Source organism: Pezoporus wallicus, unplaced genomic scaffold, assembly GCF_028554395.1.
Source record: "Pezoporus wallicus isolate ANWC-B61680 ecotype Strahan unplaced genomic scaffold, APGP_CSIRO_Pwel_v1 contig_3487, whole genome shotgun sequence".
Taxonomy (NCBI): domain Eukaryota; kingdom Metazoa; phylum Chordata; class Aves; order Psittaciformes; family Psittacidae; genus Pezoporus; species Pezoporus wallicus.
Genome location: NW_026636018.1, coordinates 270,133 through 290,943, shown reverse-complemented (window position 1 = coordinate 290,943; position 20,811 = coordinate 270,133). Strand labels below are relative to the sequence as shown.

Below are 20,811 nucleotides of genomic sequence, written 5' to 3'. Positions count from 1 at the left end.
GGTGGCTAGATACATTCAAAAACCTTCCCTGGTTATTCCAGGGGGCGTGACACATGTATCGTCAAGTTACCACGGGGCAGCTGAGCCATGTTAACAGTCTATATTTCTCTTCTTACCTTGTGGCAATGATATGGATTAATTCGTTCAGTTGTGTTAAACTGCATTCACAGAGAGTAGTTACCCCAGCTCAGGCAATGCACAGCAACTCAGCAGGACTATTTGGTACTGTCGTGGTTTAAACCCAGCCGGTAACTCAGAACAATGCAGCTGCTTGCTCACTCAACTAAGGTATAACACAAATCATTACTGCTACCACCACTAATAATAATGATAAGGGAAATAACCAGGGAAGAGAATATAACCGCTCACCACCTCCCGACCGATACCCAGCCCGACCTAAGCAGTGATCTAACCTTTGTGGGTGACTGCCCCCAGTTTATATGCTGGGCATGACATGCTGTGGTATGGAATACGTCTTTGGCTAGTTTGGGTCAGGTGTCCTGTCTCTGCTTACTCCCGGCTTTCCCTTCTCCCTGGCAGAGCATGAGACTCACAAAGTCCTTGGTCAGAGTAAATGTTACTGAGCAGCAACTAAAACCATCGGTGTTATCAGCGTTGTTCCCAAGCTGAAAGTCAAAAACACAGTACTGCACCAGCTACTACGAAGGAGAAAAATGACTGCTACTGCTGAACCCAGGGCAGGTACCAAACACTAAATGCAGAAGGGGAGAGGGAGACATCTGTCGCCGCATCCACGTCACTGTGCAATCATGAGGCCATACTTGGAGCACAGCAGGCCCCTTTTCTTTTCCCGTTCAGTGAGGAAATTCCTTAGTTTGGTAGTGGGGAAGGTCACCAGTGCTTGCTGCCTGTTGTCCAAGCCTGTCTCCTGGAGCCATGGGCTCTGAAGGCACTCTGAGGCTGATGGCCTTCCCCTAGAACGAAGAGAGGTGAGTAGGTCAGCTGGGGATTTGTGCTGGTTGAGGAGGCTTCTTGCAAATGGAGAGAAAAAAAGGGCAATAGCCTGGATCCGCACCACCTGTGCTGTTGGGAGAGCAGACATCATCTTACCAGGGGTTTGCACACAGTGTGCTCTGGAGAAAGGATACTGCTCCCCCGGAGAGACCCGCGTAGCATCGTGTGAGCTTCACTTTACCCTTCCTGGCCATTCTCAGGAACTCGCAGGCTACGTCGGAGCTGACTGGGTAGTTGGCACTCAACCTGCCCCAAAAGAAGAGAATTGATCAGCATGGAGGGCATCACTCCTTCTCCCAGGAATTCCCACCCAGCAGTGAGAGGAAAATCACGATGATGCACAGACATATCATATGGGAAAACAAACCCCCAAAGGCCACTGTGCTTCAGTGAGTTTCATTACTTTGGCTGCTTTTCCACTTGCTGTGATTTAAATTTTCTTGGTAAAGTCAAGGCTTTTCAGATGAGGCTGAGTGAGGAACACCAGCAGCTGCTGTGCTGTAAAACTGTCTCCTTACTCTATGTGGAGATATCTCTGGGACTAGGCATCCTTGCAGCCAGCTCCATACTGTCCATCACACAGCCTTCTGCAGCATTGCAAATGACAGGGTGCACAACTGAGGTTAACTCTGAGTCAATGCATCTCCCTTGGTTGATGACTCTCAAGTTGCACTTTTAAAGCCACTTGTAGGGTAGGGAAGGACAGATTGACTTACATGATGAAGGCTGTGATTCCAATGGACCAGATATCGGTCTGTGGGAGGGCTCCTTGCTCTGTCAGCAGTTCTGGAGCTAGAAAAGCAAACTGGTGTGAGCCGAGCTCCTTTTCAATGCACTGAGACCAACACAAAAGCAGTAGCTAATTTTATGCTTTGCTGCTTTCCTAAGAGTGAAGAAGTAAAAGCTTCTAGCACTAGGGAGCTGGTTGAGGTGGACAAGTTCAATGAACATGAGACCAAATGGCAGTAATACTATACCCTGAGCTCTGGGCACATGTATGCCAGCCATGACTTCTAGGTGGGAGGGCTGTCACTCCAAGGTGCTCCCACAAACTCATACAGTTACAGAGAGCAGTACATGGGAGACTGCTTGCTGGGGCCAGCTGCTGCCTTGACCAACGGCTGTGTTTTTCTGTCTACCACAGATTGGATAATACAAGGCCAGGGTTGCAGTGATTGAACTCTACTCACCCATGGTTTCAACATAGTCCGTGCACTTGTCCATGATAATAACTTTGTCTTGTGTGTAGAACTGTGCGTTGCCAAAATCCAGGAGTTTCAGCAGGTTGGGCTCAGTGACGATCATGTTTTCAGACCTGAGATCCAAGTGCAGGATGTTGTGTGCATGGAGGTACTCAATGGCACTGAGGATCTGCCACAGGTAATCTCGGACCTCCACTTCTGAGTATGATGTTCTGGTAGAAGGAACAGAAAACAGAGGTGTCCCATCTACATGCCGAAGAATGTTGTTCTATACCCACTGTCATCCTCCCCTGGATATAAAATCCTATGAGGCCCCTGAGAGTCAAGAAGAAGCAGCTCTATTCATTTAGCAAATCTATTGTATATTTAGAGGCCAGTCCATACTGTGAGTCAGGTTTACAGATGCAAGTCCAGGAGGTTGCAGAGCTGTATGACAGAGAAAGCAATGGTTGTGCAGAAATCAAAATGCAGGTTTGATGCTCACCATTCCCTCTCCTTTAGTCAGAGGATTTCAACAGATCCATTTTCTGCCTCTGTGAGAAACAATGTGGAGGAGAAATGAGGCTTCCTGAGCTACATGTTATGGGACATGGGGGTACATATCAGATACAGTAAACTGCTTTCAACTTCTCTGCTGGGTGGGCCTGAATTGTCCGCTACCCCAACCTAATAAGGAGCTGAAATTATTTTTGTTTATCACAAGAACAACTGCATCGCAAATCCTGTGTGTGATGACAGCACATTGTAACACATGAAGAGAGATGATCCAGTTTGTCAGGCGAAAGCAATAGGTGTTTTGCTCCCTAAGCCAGCCCTAACTGGAAATCTCTTCCATCCACTCGTTATTACCGTAATGCCAAAGAGTGGAGTAGCTCTGGTCCCACACACATCTCCTGTATCAACACTAGGTGCCGTGGGCTGATGTAGGCTCCTTTCAGCTGAGCAATGTTTGTGTGATGAAGCTTCCTCAGGACTTGGTACTCCAGGAGCACATTCTGCTTGTCCTCTTGCCAGTAAGGGATGATTTTGGCAGCTAAGGTCTTGCCACTTTCTTTTTCCCTGCATTGTCGGACGATGCTGAAACGCCCCCTGGTACAAAGGAACACAAAGGCAAGTTAAGCTTCTCTGCTACTCCCGGAAGAGCCAGAAGCTCCTGTTCATTAAAACCACCAGGATCTCGTACTGTATTTTTCATCCATGCATGGTGCAGAATTATCACATCTATTGTCACAGTTTGCACATCCTCCTGAGACTCCTGAGTGTACAGTCACTTTCAGTTGCAGGAGTGAGAACTTCTTTGGAGAGAGATAAGGTGGCTCATTCTGTCTCAAGCAAGAGAACTACCCCCTGTTGGCAATGGAAGTTGATGCCTGTCTTCCAGGCAGAGAAAGTTGGATCCCACCCCCGTGTCTGAAATTAGTGGCTGCAAAGACTGATGAAGAAAGAAAAGGAGCTGTTGACTGCCTTAAGCTTTCTTCATAATATCTGATGCTGCCCAGCACAGAGTGCTCAGAACAGACCCTTTTGCTCTCCCAGAAAATCCACACCTACCAAACCAAGATGACAACTGCTCAACCAATAAACTCAGGTTTATATGTATTACTGTGGAGGTGTTTTCAACAAAACACCATGACACCAGGTGAGCAGCACAATTATTAAACTGACTTTTCTAAACTCCAGCCACATGCAGCATTCCCCTCTGGCTGTTTGAGAGCTCAGCTGGATTCACTACCTTTTGATCTCTGTTTGGAAGGCATAGGTCTGGTAGGTTGGGAAAGGCTCAGATGGTGTGATTATTTCACTCTCTTCTTCAGTAGCAGCTGATGGGAAGCTCTGCATTGCAGCATGGAGCTCTGCAGAGAAAAAAACAACAGGGATTACAAAGGAAAACATCTCCGTGTGGAAATTGAAGCCTTTCTAAGCTACCTTCTGCTATCTGTGAACAATTCCAATGGCTACAGCAGAGCTTTCTCCAGGCTAGCCTGCAGGTTGTCTCCCAGCGGCAGTACCCAAGGCTATTTGAATGCAACAGATTCTGGACTGTCCACCCAGTAATTCCTTGGTGTGACCACTCCAGACTACATGAGATGGATTGTATGTTGTGTGCGATGATAGCAAACATCTTAGCTATGAGTCTCATCTTCTCACATAACAAGTCAGCAACTGAAACATGTTGCTCTGGTTCTGGTATGTGGTTGTGTCCAAGTTCTCCCTGAAATACTAAAGCATCCCATGGCACATTCAAGCATTTGCTTGGAAATGCTAAACACATTGAGATATGTTAATGAATCCTGGGAAAGCAGAGGATTTGGAGTGAGTTAAAAATATCTCTGAGAACTGATTTTTACAGAAAAATCCTCTCCACTGGGAGGAAGTTCCAGTTAGACCATCCTTCCACTTCTTGGCAGAAAGGATGCTTCCCTTGCTACAAGATTATATTTGCTGTGGGGTTACAGATTCCTTAATTTTAAAAACATGTGAATAGTACAAAGTATTCAAACAGGTGAAAAAAAAAAGTAAATCCAGTTCAGAAACAAAATACAGCTGAAAATGCGTCACAGTAGGGTGATAATTCCCAGTAGCAAACATCAGAATGTGTAATTTAACTACCGAACTTAGGACTGAGTCCATAGCAAAGAGCAGGTCCAGAGCTTTCACCTGTGGCAGCTTTATACCAATAGATCAATGCCTTCAGTAACACATTCCTTGGCCCAGACCTGTTTCTTCATGATTTCACATAAAAAAAATGAGTATGCCTTCAGTGGGTAATTTAGATTTTCCAGATTTTTATTTAATTATTATTTTTATTTTATATATTTACGTATTATTTTTATTTACATAGTTATTATTTTATTATGTATTTATTATATATTTGTACTTAGTCCCCTGTGTCCAGAATTAGAAAATAATTTCCTTTTAAATAAGAAAGCCAAAGAGAAGGAAGCCCTAAACTACACTCAGCCAAGTAGAATTGGTTTTGATTCACTTCCTCTTCTCTTCTGGACCCACATCCAAAAGGATAAAATTGTTTTGATTTAGGGAAAGCACAATGCTTCCTTGGCATTTGAACTTACCCATTTGATCCTTCCCAGTGATTTTTACTTTGGCAGATGGGTCACTGTAAGGGCTCATTCCAGCTTTACTGGTGCAGGCTATCCTGAAGCAGTAGATAAACCCCTTGGAGAGACTTTTGGCTCTGTAGCAGCAGTCAGCAATGTCAGAAGCAAGGGTTGTCCATTCCCCATCTTAACCAAGGAAAGACAGAAATCAGATTAGGACTCATTTAGTATGGTCACACTGGGGGCTGTGTGTGTTGAGGTTTTGGGTTTTGTTGGTTGGTTGTTTTTCATCAGCTTTATTTATGTGCTGGGAATATGGGGAAACACTGGAGTCTTATAGAGTGAAGGAAAAGTTGACTTGCTATGACCAACTTCTGTGCATGGTGCTGCTTGCTGTACCTGTGCCAAACTCATTTTTTGTGAAATCAGTCCAAGGTGTGGCAATATTGCTTCAGATCAATGGTGAAATTTTCCTGTATAGTTTCTGTTTATCTAATTCATGCCACCAATATCTAATGCAAATATACATCAAGAACTCCAAACAAAAGCCTAGCAAAATAACTGCTTTTTCCCTTTGCCCTTGTCTTGGATCCAATTGAAAGCATGAGGTGCAGGGTTTCAGGACAGAACTACCCACTAACACCCTCCTAGCAAGCCCAGTGTTTAAAACTTGGGCAGGTTTAATCACCTTTTGTGAAACTCAGATGATTTCTCAGGGAACTGAAATTGTACATAGATTCTGGACTCATTACTCATGGAACTAAGGTGTGAAGTAGAAAATCACCAGCAAACATTTAATGATCATTCATTTCACATGATGCTGTATCCCATACTTTGCTGTTGTGGTCAAGGTAAACTTCAATTCCACGAGACTGCCTGAGATTCAGTCCATCCTTTCATTCAAATAAACACTGGTAGAGAGCCTCAAGCCATAGGACAAACAAATATTTGTCATTCAAAACAAAGGTGTCAATGTCTTTGTAGAGTACTGGTTGGATCAGGGTATATGTGTAAGCAGGAGCAGATACAGCTTAGAAACAGAGAAAAGCATCTGCAGAAGCAGCATGCAGAAGCCTACTGTCAAGTAATGGATAAAACAAGGAATTATTTTTTTGGCGATTATTTTAATCCTGTGTTCAGGAAAGCAGGACTTTGCCTGTTCCTGCCAAATACACAGAATGCAGTGGAAGATTGTAGATGCTGCTTCCTGTTTTTCTTCCTAATTGGAACAACCTGTGTTTGTATCCTCCCCAGAGCCTCTCCTACAGTTGAGGTGAAAGGAATACCAATAGAGAGAGTTGTCTTGGAGGAAAAAACACCAATAGACACCAGCTCCAGAATGAAAAGGCAGAAAGCTGTTGTCCCTGCTCATGCTAATACAGAAAGTTGTGCCTGCATGTTTGGAGAAGTGAAAAAAGGAACATGGCATGGAGCAGTTGAATCCAAAGGGCTGTATATGTGACTGTGGTAGAAATTACCATTAGACATAGCATTCATAATAGTAATAACAGCAAAAGCTACCCCAAGAGAGATGGAACAGGCTTGGGGATTTGAGTCAAAGTTCATGGAATTAAACAAGAAAACATCCACTGACTTCATCAGGCTCTAGACCATATCTTGGAAGAGAACATCAAAGGAATGATGTAGTTTTGCCAAACTTTTGTTATCTTGTCCTACATGTTTGCCCTAAGTTTCCTTCCTGTATAATCAATGGAAAAAGAAAGCATGGCTTTTTAGCATAGGATGAGTATGAGAGACCTTCTTTCTCCACAGACTGTACAGAAATCCTGGGTATAGGATAATATTATCTGTTTATTGTTGTTGCTGGCCATTATTAGTTTGTAACATTGACAGGACTGTAACTGGTGAGGATTAGTCAGGACTGTGAATCTGGCTCCAGCCATATATATTCTTCTGCAGCCGTTCACTTTTTGGTAATAGCTTCCATGTAACCCAGTTAGATTCACACAAATGTATACTTACACAAAAGCTTTGCTGATTTAGCCAGCACAACATCTAACTTTTAGATGGCTAAAGGATAGCTGTATTAATTTCATCCCTACATCTAAACTATAGGGCTAAAATCAGGCTGGGGAAGAGACTACACAAATTGAGATTTCTTTGCATAAGGCATAAGGGCAGCATTCCACTTTACCTTCGCTCTTGCACTGGACACTGTAGTGGACAAGGGTGTTGGTTTCCACAGGTCTCCAGACCATCTGCACTCCATCCTTGTAGATCTCCACAATGTCAGGAGGTGAAGGGCTGGGAGGAACCTCTATTGAAAGGAGGCACAAGACCCAGTGACTGTTAGCAATAGCACTGCTGCGATACATAAGCTCTCACCCAGCATTTCTCAGTTATAGATATTCTTTATATATATATGTATAAAATATATTTATTTTTAAATATATGTATGTATACCCACACACCTAGTGGAACAACAATTTAACCATGCCTAATTTAAACTCTGCATTAAGATTTTGGAGTTTAGTTCTAGAACCACATGGTAACTGGAGTGTCTCTGGATCCAGAAGAGAGACTAAACAGAGAAGAAGAGGAAATGAACCCTGCAAAATGTGCCATGCTACCAACACGGCAAGGGCTGTGGACTAGAGCAGATGAGAATTGTCCTCTGAAGCTATCTGCAGAAATCTCACCTGACAGATGTTTACAGTTCACACTTTTGGGCAGAAGTACTTGTAATGTCTTTTTCTGTAGGTACTTTTCTTACCTGCTTTTCTTATGATGCAAGAGGTGGATGTTGAGCCCAGGGAGTTTGTGGCCACACAGGTGTAAACACCAAAATCATCAGCACTAACAGAGAGAATAGTTAAGAGCTGGAAGTTTTTGAGGGTGGCCGAGATGAGGATCCGGCTGCTGCTTTGGACAGGTAACCCATCTGAAAAGCAGAAGATAGGAGAGATAAGTACCCTGAAAATTTATACTAAAGTGTCTAAACTCTTTCCTGCCTGTCTAAACTTGTGTTCTTGATATTAAGGACTCCCTAGAGGGATGCCAACATCACCTCTGAACCAGCTGATGTGCAGGGAGGAGTGAGATGCAGTCCGGCACGACAGCGTCACACACTGTCCGACGGCAGCAGCCTGATCCATGAGATCCTCAATAAACAGTGGTGCTGCAAAAAAAGTGGAAAAGCAGTGATTCAGAGTGGTCAGGAAGGCTATGTGAAAAATAAGTGCACACAGGACATCAGAAAGCATTTTTAATTGGTTCAAGATCATTTTTGATTCAAGTTCTTACATTCCACGGACCACCAGTTGGAGAATCCCCTGGGCATTGGGCACACAGGTGCAGGAGCCCTGTTCAGCCCCATGGGTGTATTGCGACTGCTCATACACAATAACCCAGATGGATCTTGTGGTTCCATGGGAATATTTGCATTTAGCCTGGAGAAGAGAAGGCTCCATGGAGATCTTAGAGCAGCTTCCAGTAACTAAAGGGGCTGGCAAGATATCTGGAGAAGGGCTTTTGACAAGAGCCTGCAGGGATAGGACAAGGAGGAATGGCTTTAAACTGACAAAGGCAGATTTAGCTTAGATACTAGGAAGAACTTCTTTCCTGATTTCTTGACCATATGCAGATCCAATTTGTCTATGCCTGAACAAAGAGTGAAGATTTACAGCTAGCTTCAGCTTTGGAAGTCTTCTACTTTTGACATTTTGTAGTGTTAGCTAACATTTGTTCTTAAAGGACCTTTCCAACCCAAACCATTCTATGATTCTATGATGTTTCCCTCTGAGTATTTCTATTTATATCTAGCAATAAATATATGACACCTGGTTACTAGATAGGAGATGTGAAACATTTGTTCAGCCTGGAGAAGAAAAGGCTCCAGGGCCTGCAAGAAAGGTGGAGAGGGACTTTCTACCAGGGCATGTAGGGGTAGGACAAGGGGGAATGGCTTTAAACTGACAGAGGGGAGATTGAGATGGGATCTGAGGCAGAAGTTCTTCCCTGTGAGAGTGGTGGGGCCCTGGCACAGGTTGCCCAGAGAAGCTGTGGCTGCCCCATCCCTGGCAGGGTTCAAGTCCAAGTTGGACGGGGCTTGGAGCAACCTGGTCTGGTGGAAGGTGTCCTTGCCCATGGCAGGGGGGGTTGGAATGACCTTTAAAGTCTCTTCCAACCCAAACCATTCCAGGATTCTATGGTACTGCTGGTACATCTAAGGCAAGCAGAACAGCTCAGAGGAGAGAGAGAGCATGTCACAGCAAGAGTTTTCTTCTTGACTAGCTTAAATGTGGGGGCAAAACTAAATGACAGTATTTCAAGGACAAGGGGGTCATATCAAGCCAAAACAAAGAAGAGAGAAGGCAGCATAAAGGATGGATATGGAAGGAGGAAAAAGCCCTATGAAGCACCAAATCTGCTGCTAAGTCCAGGTGAAAGGAGAAGCTCAGGTTTTCTGTGTTTGTCCAGGGTTTTTTCTCCACGGTGGCTGGGAGCTGCCAGCCCACACACATGCCCTTTTGCAGTGCTTGGCTGGGCTCTGTTGAATAGTGGGGCATTAACCTGACCTCAGAAAACACTCCTGCTAGAGTCCAGGAGAAGTGTGTGTGGGGAAAAACGAGTTCAGCTGTGCTGACACTGTTTCTGACTGCCCCAACTTTTTTCATTTTATAGCTATACAGTAGCTTGTGTGGCCCTTACATATGGACACAGGACTGGAGCACAGGAATTCACAATTACCTGATTCTGCCGTCTCACCCTTGAATACTTTTTATTCTCTTTCTAGTTTACACATAGATTTTAATCCTTTGCAGTGGCTTACTAGGATGGCTCTAATTCGCAAGCAATACCAAGACAAGGCAGTCTTAACAAGGGCATAGCTATGATGTAAACATAGGAGACTGGCTCATATTGCATGTGTTGGTCCAGGTCATCTCCAGACATTCATTGCAGATCCATCCTTAGAAACTGGCCTCACACAGCACTGTCATGTTCATTACTGATACTTCATAGAATCATAGAATAGTTAGGGTTGGAAAGGACCTTAAGATCATCTAGTTCCAACCCCCCTGCCATGGGCAGGGATACCCCACACTTAACCGTGTCACCCAAGGCTCTGTCCAACCTGGACTTGAACACTGCCAGGGATGGAGCATTCACAACTTCTCTGGGCAACCCATTCCAGTGCCTCACCACCCTAACAGGAAAGAGCTTCTTCCTTATATCCAATCTAAACCTCCCCTGTTTTAAGTTTTAACCAGTTACCCCTTGTCCTATCACTACAGTCTCTAATGAAGAGTCCCTCCCCAGCATCCCTATAGGCCCCCTTCTGACACTGGAAGGCTGCTATAAGGTCTCCACGCAGCCTTCTCTTCTCTAGGCTGAACAGCCCCAACTTCCTCAGCCTGTCTTCATACGGGAGGTGCTCCAGTCCCCTGATCATCCTCGTGGCCCTTCTCTGGACTTGTTCCAACAGTTCCATGTCCTTTTTATGTTGAGGACACCAGAACTGCACACAGTACTCCAAGTGAGGTCTCACGAGAGCAGAGTAGAGGGGCAGGATCACCTCCTTCGACCTGCTGGTCACACTCCTTTTGATGCAGCCCAGGATACGGTTGGCTTTCTGGGCTGCAAGCGCACACTGAAGCCGGTTCATGTTCATTTTCTCATCAACCAACACCCCCAAGTCCTTCTCTGCAGGGCTGCTCTGAGTCTCTTCTTTGCCCAACCTGTAGCTGTGCCTGGGATTGCCCCAGCCCAGGTGTAGGACCTTGCACTTGGCATGGTTAAAACTAACTTTCATGGTAAAACTAATGTAATAACAATACCTTTCTCCCTTGGCATGAGGCTTGGTAACTTGAATGAAGAGAGTGCTGATTTCCTCTTTAGAGATCCTTCAGCCCCTGTTAACAGCTCTTTCTCTACTGCCTCACTTTCCAGCTCACCAAACTCTGTTTTGACAAAGGATGAGAAATCATTCTAGGCCATCCTTTTCCCTGGGGTATCCATTTAGAGCACACAGTTCTGCTCTTAACACATAAATAGCTCAGCAATCACAGGTTTCTTTATTAACAAGCTCTCAGTCAACAGAGAAAGCTATTACAAACAGAATGCTGTCCTGAAACAACAGGGCATATCTAGGGGTGGCAGAGAAGAACAGACAGATTCTGTAGTCCAGTGACATGAACTTAGTAGTCAGGGTGAGCTCACCAGCTTCTCCCAGGAGCTTTAGCTTTAAAGATTTACCATGGTCAGATGATAACTGCAGAAGAAACTGCAGCAAGGAAAGCATCATCCAGCCCTGATCTGCTTTTGTAGAAACTCAGGGGAATTTAAGACACTTCCATCAGCAGATTAACCCAGCTGACTCTGCACTGAAGTGAGCCAGTAACAGAGCTGGTGGAGCTGAAGACCACTGATTTCATAACCTGCAACTGCCAGTTTTGCAATCACAGTCTAACCACAGCCTCAGATATGCTGAGGAAAAGGGAAAAGGCAGATCTAGCAGAGCCCAGTTATAGCAACAAATCTATGAAATCACAGAGTAAAATACTTACCTTCCCCTGCCTCTGGCTCGGGAGATATCTTTCCTTTTAGGATTCTTGAAATATGGGCAACAGAAGCTTTTACTTTTTTCTTCAGACTCTGCTCCACTGGCTGCTCCACTGACTGAGACCTTGCATATGGCTTAAAGAGTCCTGGCTTGCTGTAGACAGAGCTTTTCTGCTTACCACTTGAGTCCTTTTGGGGGCCATACATTTCCTTATGACTCTCTGACCCTTTCCCAGTGGCTAATAAGTTAGTTGCCTTTGAATCCTCAGATATTTCCAAATGGTTCTTCCTTTTCTTGTCCTCTGCCTGTTCTCTGATGCACAGCCTTTTATCCTTATGCAAATGTCCTGCAGGAGGGGATCTTGCCCTTTCCCCAAAAGGAATAAACCGTCTACCAGTTGGTTTAGGTGGAGCCTTCCTATAGTTCATAAATTCAAATGGAAAATAGACAATGTCATACAAGTCAGAGAAATTCAAATAGGCAGGCTCTACTTCTGATATGTCAAATTTTGGAGTTCCACTGCCAAGGCTGGGTGTTTCGTCTGACAGGTCTTTGATTTTCACTAAAGAAACTTCTGGATGTTTAACAGTGTCCTGGCTCACTGACACTTGGCTGTGTCTTTTTCCAGTGTCCAAGCTATCTGTTGAGGAAACACTCGCTTGGCTAGAAGTGGCGCTCTCAAATGCCAAGTCCTCCAGATGCTCACATTCATGAGGAACCATCTGTGTTCCCTGCCCTTCCAGAACCATTGACTCTGTACTCATGACAGGATAGGGTTCTGCAAGGTTCAGCTCAGAGACTTCTCCACTTTTACTTCCTTGTACAGAAGGGAAGGAAGTTTCTGTGGGTGCTTGGCTACCTTGGTAGATCATTTCTGTGTGAGGAGAGATGTTCTTTCTGTTTTCCTCCTCACCAGAAACTGAATCTGCCCAAACATTCATCTCTTCAGAGAGGGAGACCATCTTATCCACTAAGCCCTCCAACGCAGCAGATTCCTCATCACTGTAAAAAGAAGACCTGTGATGTGAGATCTCCTGTCTTCGATCCCTGTGGAGCAATGGTGGGACAGTCTTTCCAGCATCACAGCTTCCCCCTTCTAAGGCAACATCTCTACCCTCCCCATGATTCTTTGGGTATTCCTTATGTTCTAGCTCATAGACTGAAGCTGGAGGAACTTGTGTTTGAGAAGCAGTTAAGTCACCTGGAGGTCCACCTTCCAGGTCATCAGAAACCTTGCCACTGGGACAGAAGGCCTGGTGCTGCTCAGACACCTGATGTTCACTCTTCATGCTTTCATGGTTTTGAGCTGATGATGCAGCTACATCTGAGAACTGGGCAGTTAGAATGGGACTTTTGCCTTCCAAATCATCAATTTCCTCCTCAATATAAGTAGCTTTTGACTTCTTCAGTAAAGGTTTCTTATTCTCGCTCCTATGAGGTGACACTGGAAGTCTCTCTAGCTGTTGCACAAAAACTGTTGGACACCCATTACCCTCACATTGTGTGGAAGGAGGGGGCTTCTCTTCTGAACAATCCTTGCTCACTCTCCTTAAGTCCTCTTGCTTTGAAGCGTCTACAGAACATCCCTTACCAGGCACCACAGAAATGTCACAGTGGCCACTGCCTTCAGGGCAACTTTCCTGTGGCAGTACATCACAGTCTTCTTCCAAAATATCTTCTTCCCTCAGTGATCTTGAGGCTCTCAGCCTGTAGTCATCCAGGGAACGGCTTCGGCTAGCACCAGCAATGGCAGGATGTGGTGGTTTCCTTGCAGTATCAAATGAAGCTGATTTGGTCAAGGAACCAAGCAGATTTTCCCTGTGATCACCTCCATAATCAGACTTTCCTTCTTCTTCTTCTTCCAGTTCAAACTGCTCTAGAAGGGGTTCACGGAGACCACTGAGAGGCACCTTTGAATATCCAGCCTTCCGGAAAGTCCTTCTGGCTCTGTCCAGGTGTCTCCTAAACTCCCTGCCTGGTGAGGAAGGCCCCCTTGCAGGTAGCTCAGCTGCTTGGCTGTAGAAAGTGCTTTTAATCACACTCTGTCTAGGAACACAGATGGATGGCTTTTCTGTCCCATCCTCAGCTTTTTCAACTCTGTCCTTGTCAGGTAAAAATACATCTGTTTTTTCTTTCTGACATAGAGGTAAAGTGCTTTCTGTGGAAGTCCTCACTGATGAAGGCTCAGTACCACCACTTCTTTGGGACTGCTCTGCTCTTTCATCTTGAAGTCCAGGGTGAAGCCCCTCCTCTTTCTCCGTTAAGATACTTGCCATGAGCTCTTTGCTTTCTGTAGGTGATTTTTCCCTCACCTCAGCTTTCACTGAAGCATACTTCCTCCTTATAGGTTTTACTGGAGGGACTGAGTGCTTCTCTTCACTTGCATGTTTTGGAGGCTCCTGGTGGCTTGGTGTGTCAAGTATGGACAAATGGAGTTCGGGTGTAGAGCCAAAGTGCCTCTTCTTGGGGAAATTGGAATTTTCATTGTCTGAAGAGGAGCCACTGGTACTGGATGAAGTGCTTTCTTCAATAAGATGTCGGGAGATGGCCAGGGAGGTGTTATCATGAGTCCTCTCTAGGATTTCTGGGATAGACCGCATTACCAGTATGGATTTATAGCACATCAGAGACCGCTGAAAAGCAGAGCAAAATATAGCACGATCAAATGGAAACGTGGTGGGGGTATGGTAAAGCAAACACACCAAATGGAACTTCTGCACTCTTAAATACCACACATACTAGTTTAATAGCACATTGCCTTGTACACCCTTTTGTACATATCATCAGTCCAGGCAGGCCTCACTGCTCTCTAAGTCTTCCTCTTCTCTCATTCACAGAGGTAAAACTATACTGACTTCAGGGGACATACTTGCTGTTGTTAACAAGGAAGAAGGACCAGGACCCTGCATGAGGTTTTCAAACACAATCTGGCCACTCAAAGCAGCAGGAAATGTGTTTTTAATGGAACATGTCAGAGGAGAGCCTAGCTGGAGTAAATGACCTTTAATCCATTAACTGCAGTACAACCTGAAGTGACTTAGGTCATACTGTGGGAGGTAAGATTCATCTGCTCTACGTTCTGCCATGTAAGACCTCTTAGTTATAGTTGAGCAGCTGGCTTCCCCTTACTGCTAACAGAGAGATACAGGCATCTTCAGAAGGCAATCATTCTGGTTATTTTAGAAAACTTTAGGAAAAGAGGAGTCTTCTTGGGACCTGTCTGTTATTCAGCACCAATTGCAAAGGTGGCTGAGGGTGCCTAACTTAGGCATAACCATGCATTTCACAAGCACCTGCATGAAATCAGATGATTTTCAGGCCGTAAAAGCATAGATAATTTATTCCTGCCACATCCATTGCCTGCTCTCTCCTGGGCTTATTCCCCATTCATAGCCAAGCTGAGATCTCTGCTGTTCATGCTGTTCTAATGTGATAGACTTTAAAAGTACAAATATAATTAAAAATCTGTATAACTAAAAAGAACCAGCATAGATTAAGGCCAACTCACCTGCCACTTGCTCCGAGCCACAATGAATTTGAGCTGCTTTGTATTAATGAAATGAGCTGCTTCCAGGGGGGGATTATGCTGCCAGGTGGAAAGATAGGAAACTAAGATTGAAAAATAATTGTTTGAACATCCTGACTGCATTACCTGAGAAGATTTTCTTTTTTAGGATCCCCTTCTTCCAGAATTGTTTATTTCAGGAAAGTTACAGTAGACTAAATGCTACAATTCCCTCTTGGCTAAATTGTAGGCAATCTCAGCTTTTCAATGATAAAAGCAAACCCTGTTGAATGCATGCCATTAAATTAATTTTTTTTTATTGTTATTGTTAGCTTTTAGCTTTTCTTTTTAGGCATTGTAATATAGACCATAACTTTGCTCTGCAAAGCCAGTTTCCTTTCTATACTGAAGTGTTATGTCAGCTCATGTCAGCAGTAACCTTTATCTTTTGAAAGGAAAGATACCTTGGCATGTAAGCACCAATGTATCTTCTCTTTCTGGAGAGCCATGCCTGAGCTTCTCTGTAGGATAAAAAGTAGGAGACCAGAAGAAAAAATGAACTGGCAAATAATATCAAGCAACTTTAAAGGCTGCACTTCCAAAAGGTCTCTCTCAACCTCAATATTTCTAATAAGTCTAATAAAAACCCAGGACAAACTTACCATGAACCACTTGTGTGAAAGACAGTCCAAGGCACTAGGCCGGGCTCTGATAAGAGAAAAGATCACTATTTTAGTAGCAAGTCACTTCCAACAGCAATCATAAGATCTTCTGAAGGTGCTGCTTCATTGGCACACACACATTTTTATGTGTATCCTTAGGCTGCTGTTTTAGAGCTAGAAGCCAAAGAGACAGAGGCTTTCAACCCAAGATTTCCTCCTCTTGAGGTGAAACAATTCTTTTTCAGTCTGAGACTCCCTACAGATGCCCAGGAAGACCCCATGGCACTCTGCAGGGAGCCTGTTCAAGAGTGTCAGGAGCAGCCCTGAGAGTGACTCTGACTTTTTAGGTGGCCAGAGCAAAAAGAGCTTTGGCAGCAGGCAGAAAGAATAGAAATTAAATTAAACAGCAAGTGCCTGCAAACATGCCTTCAAGCTGCCTTTTGTACTTGAAATTACTTAAGGAATGTGGTTAATATTATTTAACTCTCTCATAACTCCCTCTAAACCAGTTCTTGCTCTTTTCACTTCTCTCTGTCATTTCAGAAACTCCTCTGCCCTGAAGACTGAGTGAGTAAGGACATCACCATACCAGAACTGGGCCAATTTCACAAATTGCTGAGTTGTGCTTTGGGTAATGGGGAATAATAAAGAAGTGTCAGAGCATAACACACCACATCTCACTCAGATTTCTACTTTCATAAACAACCACAGCTCTCATGAGCTGAGATCTGCCTGCTGAGACACTAACATCTTTGCACACTGGCTGTAGGAAGAACAAAAGTGCACTCACTTGGGGTGCTGCTGTAGGATCCTTTTCATAAAGTCCTTTGCATCTTCAGTCAAGTGAACAAAATCAGGAATGGTCCATGAAATTTCCCCATTTTGGATATTTAGAAGGGTTGCTCTGTCGTTCTCTCCAGCAAATGGAGACTTACATGTTAGGCTTATTTATCAAACAACATAAAATAAAAGGAGACAGACTTTAGACTTTTATTTGCTAATCAAATGACAGAAGAACAAATGCTTACAAGGGACTTTAAAATGCTTGAGGGACTCCATGCGTAGGACTTGCAATGCATGTGAGCAGTATGTCCACTAACAGAGTATCTTTTACCTCAGCATTACATGGCACTTAACAGAATTATTTATCCCTGTTTCACAGATAAGGAATTAAGAATTTGCTTTTGCACAGCTACAGTAGGGTGTGAGCTAAAACAGTCAAGGGGAAGTCTGAACCTCATCCACTGCTTTCATTGCTAACTGCAAGGAGAGCAACTATCAGATCTTCAGGCAGGGACAGTGACCCAAGCCCTGGGAAACCAGGAAAGAGTGAATTGCCCTTGTTATAGAAGGACTCAGTGCTTCACTCAAGTGCTTCACTTGAAGGTACTGGAGGGCTCTGGCTGACAAAGGGATATTGAATGAATCTTCCCAAGAAGATTTATTTACCTTAAATATGTGATGACTCCAACAGCCCTGAGGAAAGAGGAAACAGAAATGTTTTTGTCACTATTTCTTCATCCTTCTTCATCCTCCTCTCCTTTCCAATCAAAATAAATCCCAAAAGGTATGTTTTTCACCCTTCATTTTTTTTCCATTTAACATTTAAAAAAAAAAATTGTTCTCAAATAATCCTTCATTTTTAAAACACAGATAGAGGAGAAGACTAAAAATACCTCTTTTGTGTTTGTTTGTCTTTTCTAAGAAACCCCTTAGGATCATTCTCCCTAGTTGCTGCCTCTGATAAAGATCATTCTCTCTAAGATGCTCCTTTCATTAATTAGCTTTCAGAGTTCAATTATGGTTGAATAAAATAGACAGAAGGAGCTTAACAGAGCCCTGGTGGGTTTTGGGTTCTCAGTATTCACTTTCAGTTTCTTGTGTTATTACCACTACTCAATTTACCTATTAAAAACTAATGGATGTTCAGGCTGTCTAGGGCAATAGGTTTTTAGAAAGATGACAAGTTACCAGATATCAGTTGCTTTTGACACTGGAGATTGAGTAACAATTTCTGGGGCAACAAACTCTGGGGATCCGTATTTGCTGAACTGGGGCTCAAAGGGCATGATCTTCTGAGCAAATCCGAAGTCACAGAGCTTAAGGTCTTCCCTTTCAGGATAAACCATGAGGATATTCAGTGGCTAGTAAATGAAATAAAACAAACGGAGAAACTTTCATTGAAAGCAGGCAATATTTTCAGTTGTAAGTAAGAATAACTCAAATAGAGAACACCCATTCCCTGATCAACAAGAAGTTATGACAAGCTAGACCTGCCATTGCATTTTACCTTAATGTCCAAATGAAGGATGTTGTTGTCATGAAGATATTTGATTCCTTCCAAAATTTGCTTAATATACAATTTGACCTAAAAATTAAATCAATTATTAATTAATTGTTAAACATTAATAGTAAATAAGAGGGTTCCTGATTCCAGCAATGTTCTTACTATATGAGAGTGGGAGAGATTGAGCTAGAAATACTTCTAAAACCAGAATGAAATTCTTATATTAGTCTTGCAGTTGAAAGATGTGAACCTAACCTGTGGAATGAAGCTGTGCCTCTTGTGTGATGCACATTATCCTACTGGAACCTTCTACATGTGAAAAATCCTTATTTTTAAAAAAAACACAACCCTACAAACATTCAAAAAAGAGATATGGAAACACTCAAGTTCAATGACCCTTACCAACTGTCCAACTTATCTAACTCAAACTCAGCTCTAGCTTTGTGTAAATCAAACGCATTTAAAACACAAATACATTTTACCATTTTGCAGCTATGTTGTAAACCTGTTTTCTTGACCATATCTAGATCCAATCTATGACTGAAAAAGGAGTGAAGATTTACAGCTAGCTTCAGCTTTGGAAGTCCTCTACCTTTGACATTCTATAAGGTTAGCTGACATTTGATCTTAGAGGTCCCTTCCAACCTGAACCATTCTATGATTCTATGATGTTTCCCTCGGATTATTCCTAAGAAAAATCCATTTTAGCAATAAATACGGTACACCTGGCTACTAGATGGGAGGTTTCAAACATTTGTTCAACCTGGAGAAGAGAGCTGGGGGTTGGAACTAGATGATACTTAGGTTCCCTTGCAACCCAAAGCAGCCTATGATTTTGAACTTTGAGCATGAAGAATCTCAACAAAACTGTAGAAACTGTAATTTCAGCTCCTGGTTTGGAGACTGAAAGGGAATAGATAGAAGTAAAATTGCAAGGGGATAAATTGGTATTAAGCAAGTGAAGGTGCAGGTGCTCCAGGTGATGGCTAGCAAAAAAATTATGCTAATAGAGCAAATGTCATCTGTATTAGGCTGAATGCAATGCTACTGGTCAAAACCACTGTCTCTGTCTGGTTATTCCCCAAAGAAACTCAACTCAGTAATGAACATTGATGGAAAAACCTTTTAAAGTCTGACTCTGTTTTGACAGATTATCAGTGGTTCAAAGACATTCCTCATTCAAAGAGGAAAATGCATCTGGAAGATGCTCTGGTGGTACCCACCAACTCTGAACTTTCAAATGAGAAAGAAGGATTACCTCTGCTTCAGTAACAACACTCTTCTTAAATAAACGGTCAAGGAGCTCTTCGCTGGAGCATCTGACAACAGCATTAAGGGAAAATAGAACTACAGTTAAATGCTTATTTTTACTTTGTAACCACCTCTATCCAGCTAACAGCAGAATTCACAAGGCGATCTCAGGCAACATGATGTGCATGTAATTCATTAAAATCTCTATTACAACCATGTCCTTGCAGAATTAGGCTGCTCTAAACTTGTGCTCCCTGTAAGCAGGAACATGGTGTCACCTGTGCTAACATCTACCTGTTGGCTGTGGGCTTTTCTGCTCTTCAATGCATTTTCCTCACGCTCACCCAGACTGGATCTCATGGAAACAGTCTTTAACTTCCAGACATCTCAGAAAAGAGTTTTGGTGCTTAACAACTCATTTACACTTACATATACAAGTGTATTTTTTTCCTAAAACAGCAGAAACATAGTACTTCGGTGAAGATCTTAGGGAGTTATGCCATTTTATAGTGCAGAGAAAGATTGTGCATGTCCTGTTACCTCAGGCAAAACAAAAAAAATGGTTAATTGCTTAGTTATTTAATAAATGAGCTCTACCTAGTACTCCCCAGACTCCTCAGACAAGCAGCACAGAAAAGGATACAACTCCAGGATCAAAATCAGTGTTTTCCGTGTTTCAAACTGATCCAGGAGCCTGGTAATTCTGTCATGGGACAGAGAGGCAAGAATATCCCTCTCCTGATGTGCTCGAGCCTTAGTTTTGCTTCGCAGAGGTATGAATTTGGCAGCACAAGACACTCTGTTCCCCTTGTGTACAACTCGTTTCACAAAGCTGAAGCAGCCCCTGTGAAAAATCAAAGGACAAGCACTGTTCAGACTCGGTTCAAACCCCAGCATGTGTAGACTTTTCCACATCCCAGCCTTTGAGAGCTCCCTACTGCTCAGGGCTTAAATTCTCCAACATAAAAAAGCTTATTTTCCTGATTGTGAGGTGCTATTGCCCTCTCCTGGCTGTCTCCAAATCTAAGCAACGAGCTCACTTCAAGGGAAAAGCTGTTTCAGGTGACAGCCTTGTGCTGACAAAGGCTGATGCTCTTGGATCCCTTGGATGGACTCAGTGTTTGTCCATACATTGGTATAGGCTTGTGATGCTAACACTGTCAAGAAGCCTATTCTGCCAGCCTCTGGTTGGTATTTTTCCTGGCTGGAGCTACCTAGACCTATGTATGGGTTGTATGGACTCTCCCATCCTCTGTCAGAAACTTCAGGGAAGTGTTTCCAGCATACCTATAATGGGTAACCTTCCAGTTCTTCCTTTCACCTTTCCATATTTTATTACAGCAAGGC

At 43.4% G+C, this 20,811-nt stretch overlaps 2 protein-coding genes across 2 annotated transcripts; both read right to left on the bottom strand.

Annotated features, from left to right (window-relative positions):
• Positions 1–737: 737 nt before the first annotated feature.
• Positions 738–13,413, bottom strand: LOC130593640 (obscurin-like). The gene is made up of 13 exons (XM_057398954.1): positions 13,351–13,413; positions 11,764–13,219; positions 11,035–11,157; positions 8,265–8,375; positions 7,971–8,138; positions 7,392–7,514; positions 5,252–5,422; positions 3,910–4,030; positions 3,027–3,266; positions 2,166–2,389; positions 1,692–1,767; positions 1,072–1,221; positions 738–935 (listed from the first exon to the last, which is right to left on the bottom strand). Exons 1-13 carry the CDS (start codon positions 13,411–13,413, stop codon positions 758–760), a joined length of 3,204 nt encoding a protein of 1,067 aa, XP_057254937.1. The 3' UTR covers positions 738–757.
• Positions 13,414–13,554: 141 nt separating this feature from the next.
• Positions 13,555–19,586, bottom strand: LOC130593612 (obscurin-like). The gene is made up of 9 exons (XM_057398890.1): positions 19,472–19,586; positions 18,217–18,294; positions 17,898–18,070; positions 17,376–17,402; positions 16,717–16,869; positions 15,927–15,972; positions 15,268–15,345; positions 14,072–14,392; positions 13,555–13,635 (listed from the first exon to the last, which is right to left on the bottom strand). Exons 3-9 carry the CDS (start codon positions 18,053–18,055, stop codon positions 13,555–13,557), a joined length of 864 nt encoding a protein of 287 aa, XP_057254873.1. The 5' UTR covers positions 18,056–18,070; positions 18,217–18,294; positions 19,472–19,586.
• Between the last annotated feature and the right edge of the window lie 1,225 nt (positions 19,587–20,811).

Coding starts and splice junctions, on each gene's coding strand:
- LOC130593640 (XM_057398954.1), bottom strand. CDS start 13,413: ATGTACTGCCACAGGAAAGTTGCCCTGAAGGCAGTGGCCACTGTGACA. Junction 7,515..7,970: donor TTGCATCATAAGAAAAGCAG/GTAAGAAAAGTA, acceptor TCCTTTCAATAG/AGGTTCCTCCCAGCCCTTCA. Junction 2,390..3,026: donor CTCCACTCTTTGGCATTACG/GTAATAACGAGT, acceptor TCCTTCTACCAG/AACATCATACTCAGAAGTGG.
- LOC130593612 (XM_057398890.1), bottom strand. CDS start 18,055: ATGGTTTATCCTGAAAGGGAAGACCTTAAGCTCTGTGACTTCGGATTT. Junction 16,870..17,375: donor GGAGTCATCACATATTTAAG/GTAAATAAATCT, acceptor TTGATAAATAAG/CCTAACATGTAAGTCTCCAT. Junction 14,393..15,267: donor TGGCTCGGAGCAAGTGGCAG/GTGAGTTGGCCT, acceptor TCTGCTTTTCAG/CGGTCTCTGATGTGCTATAA.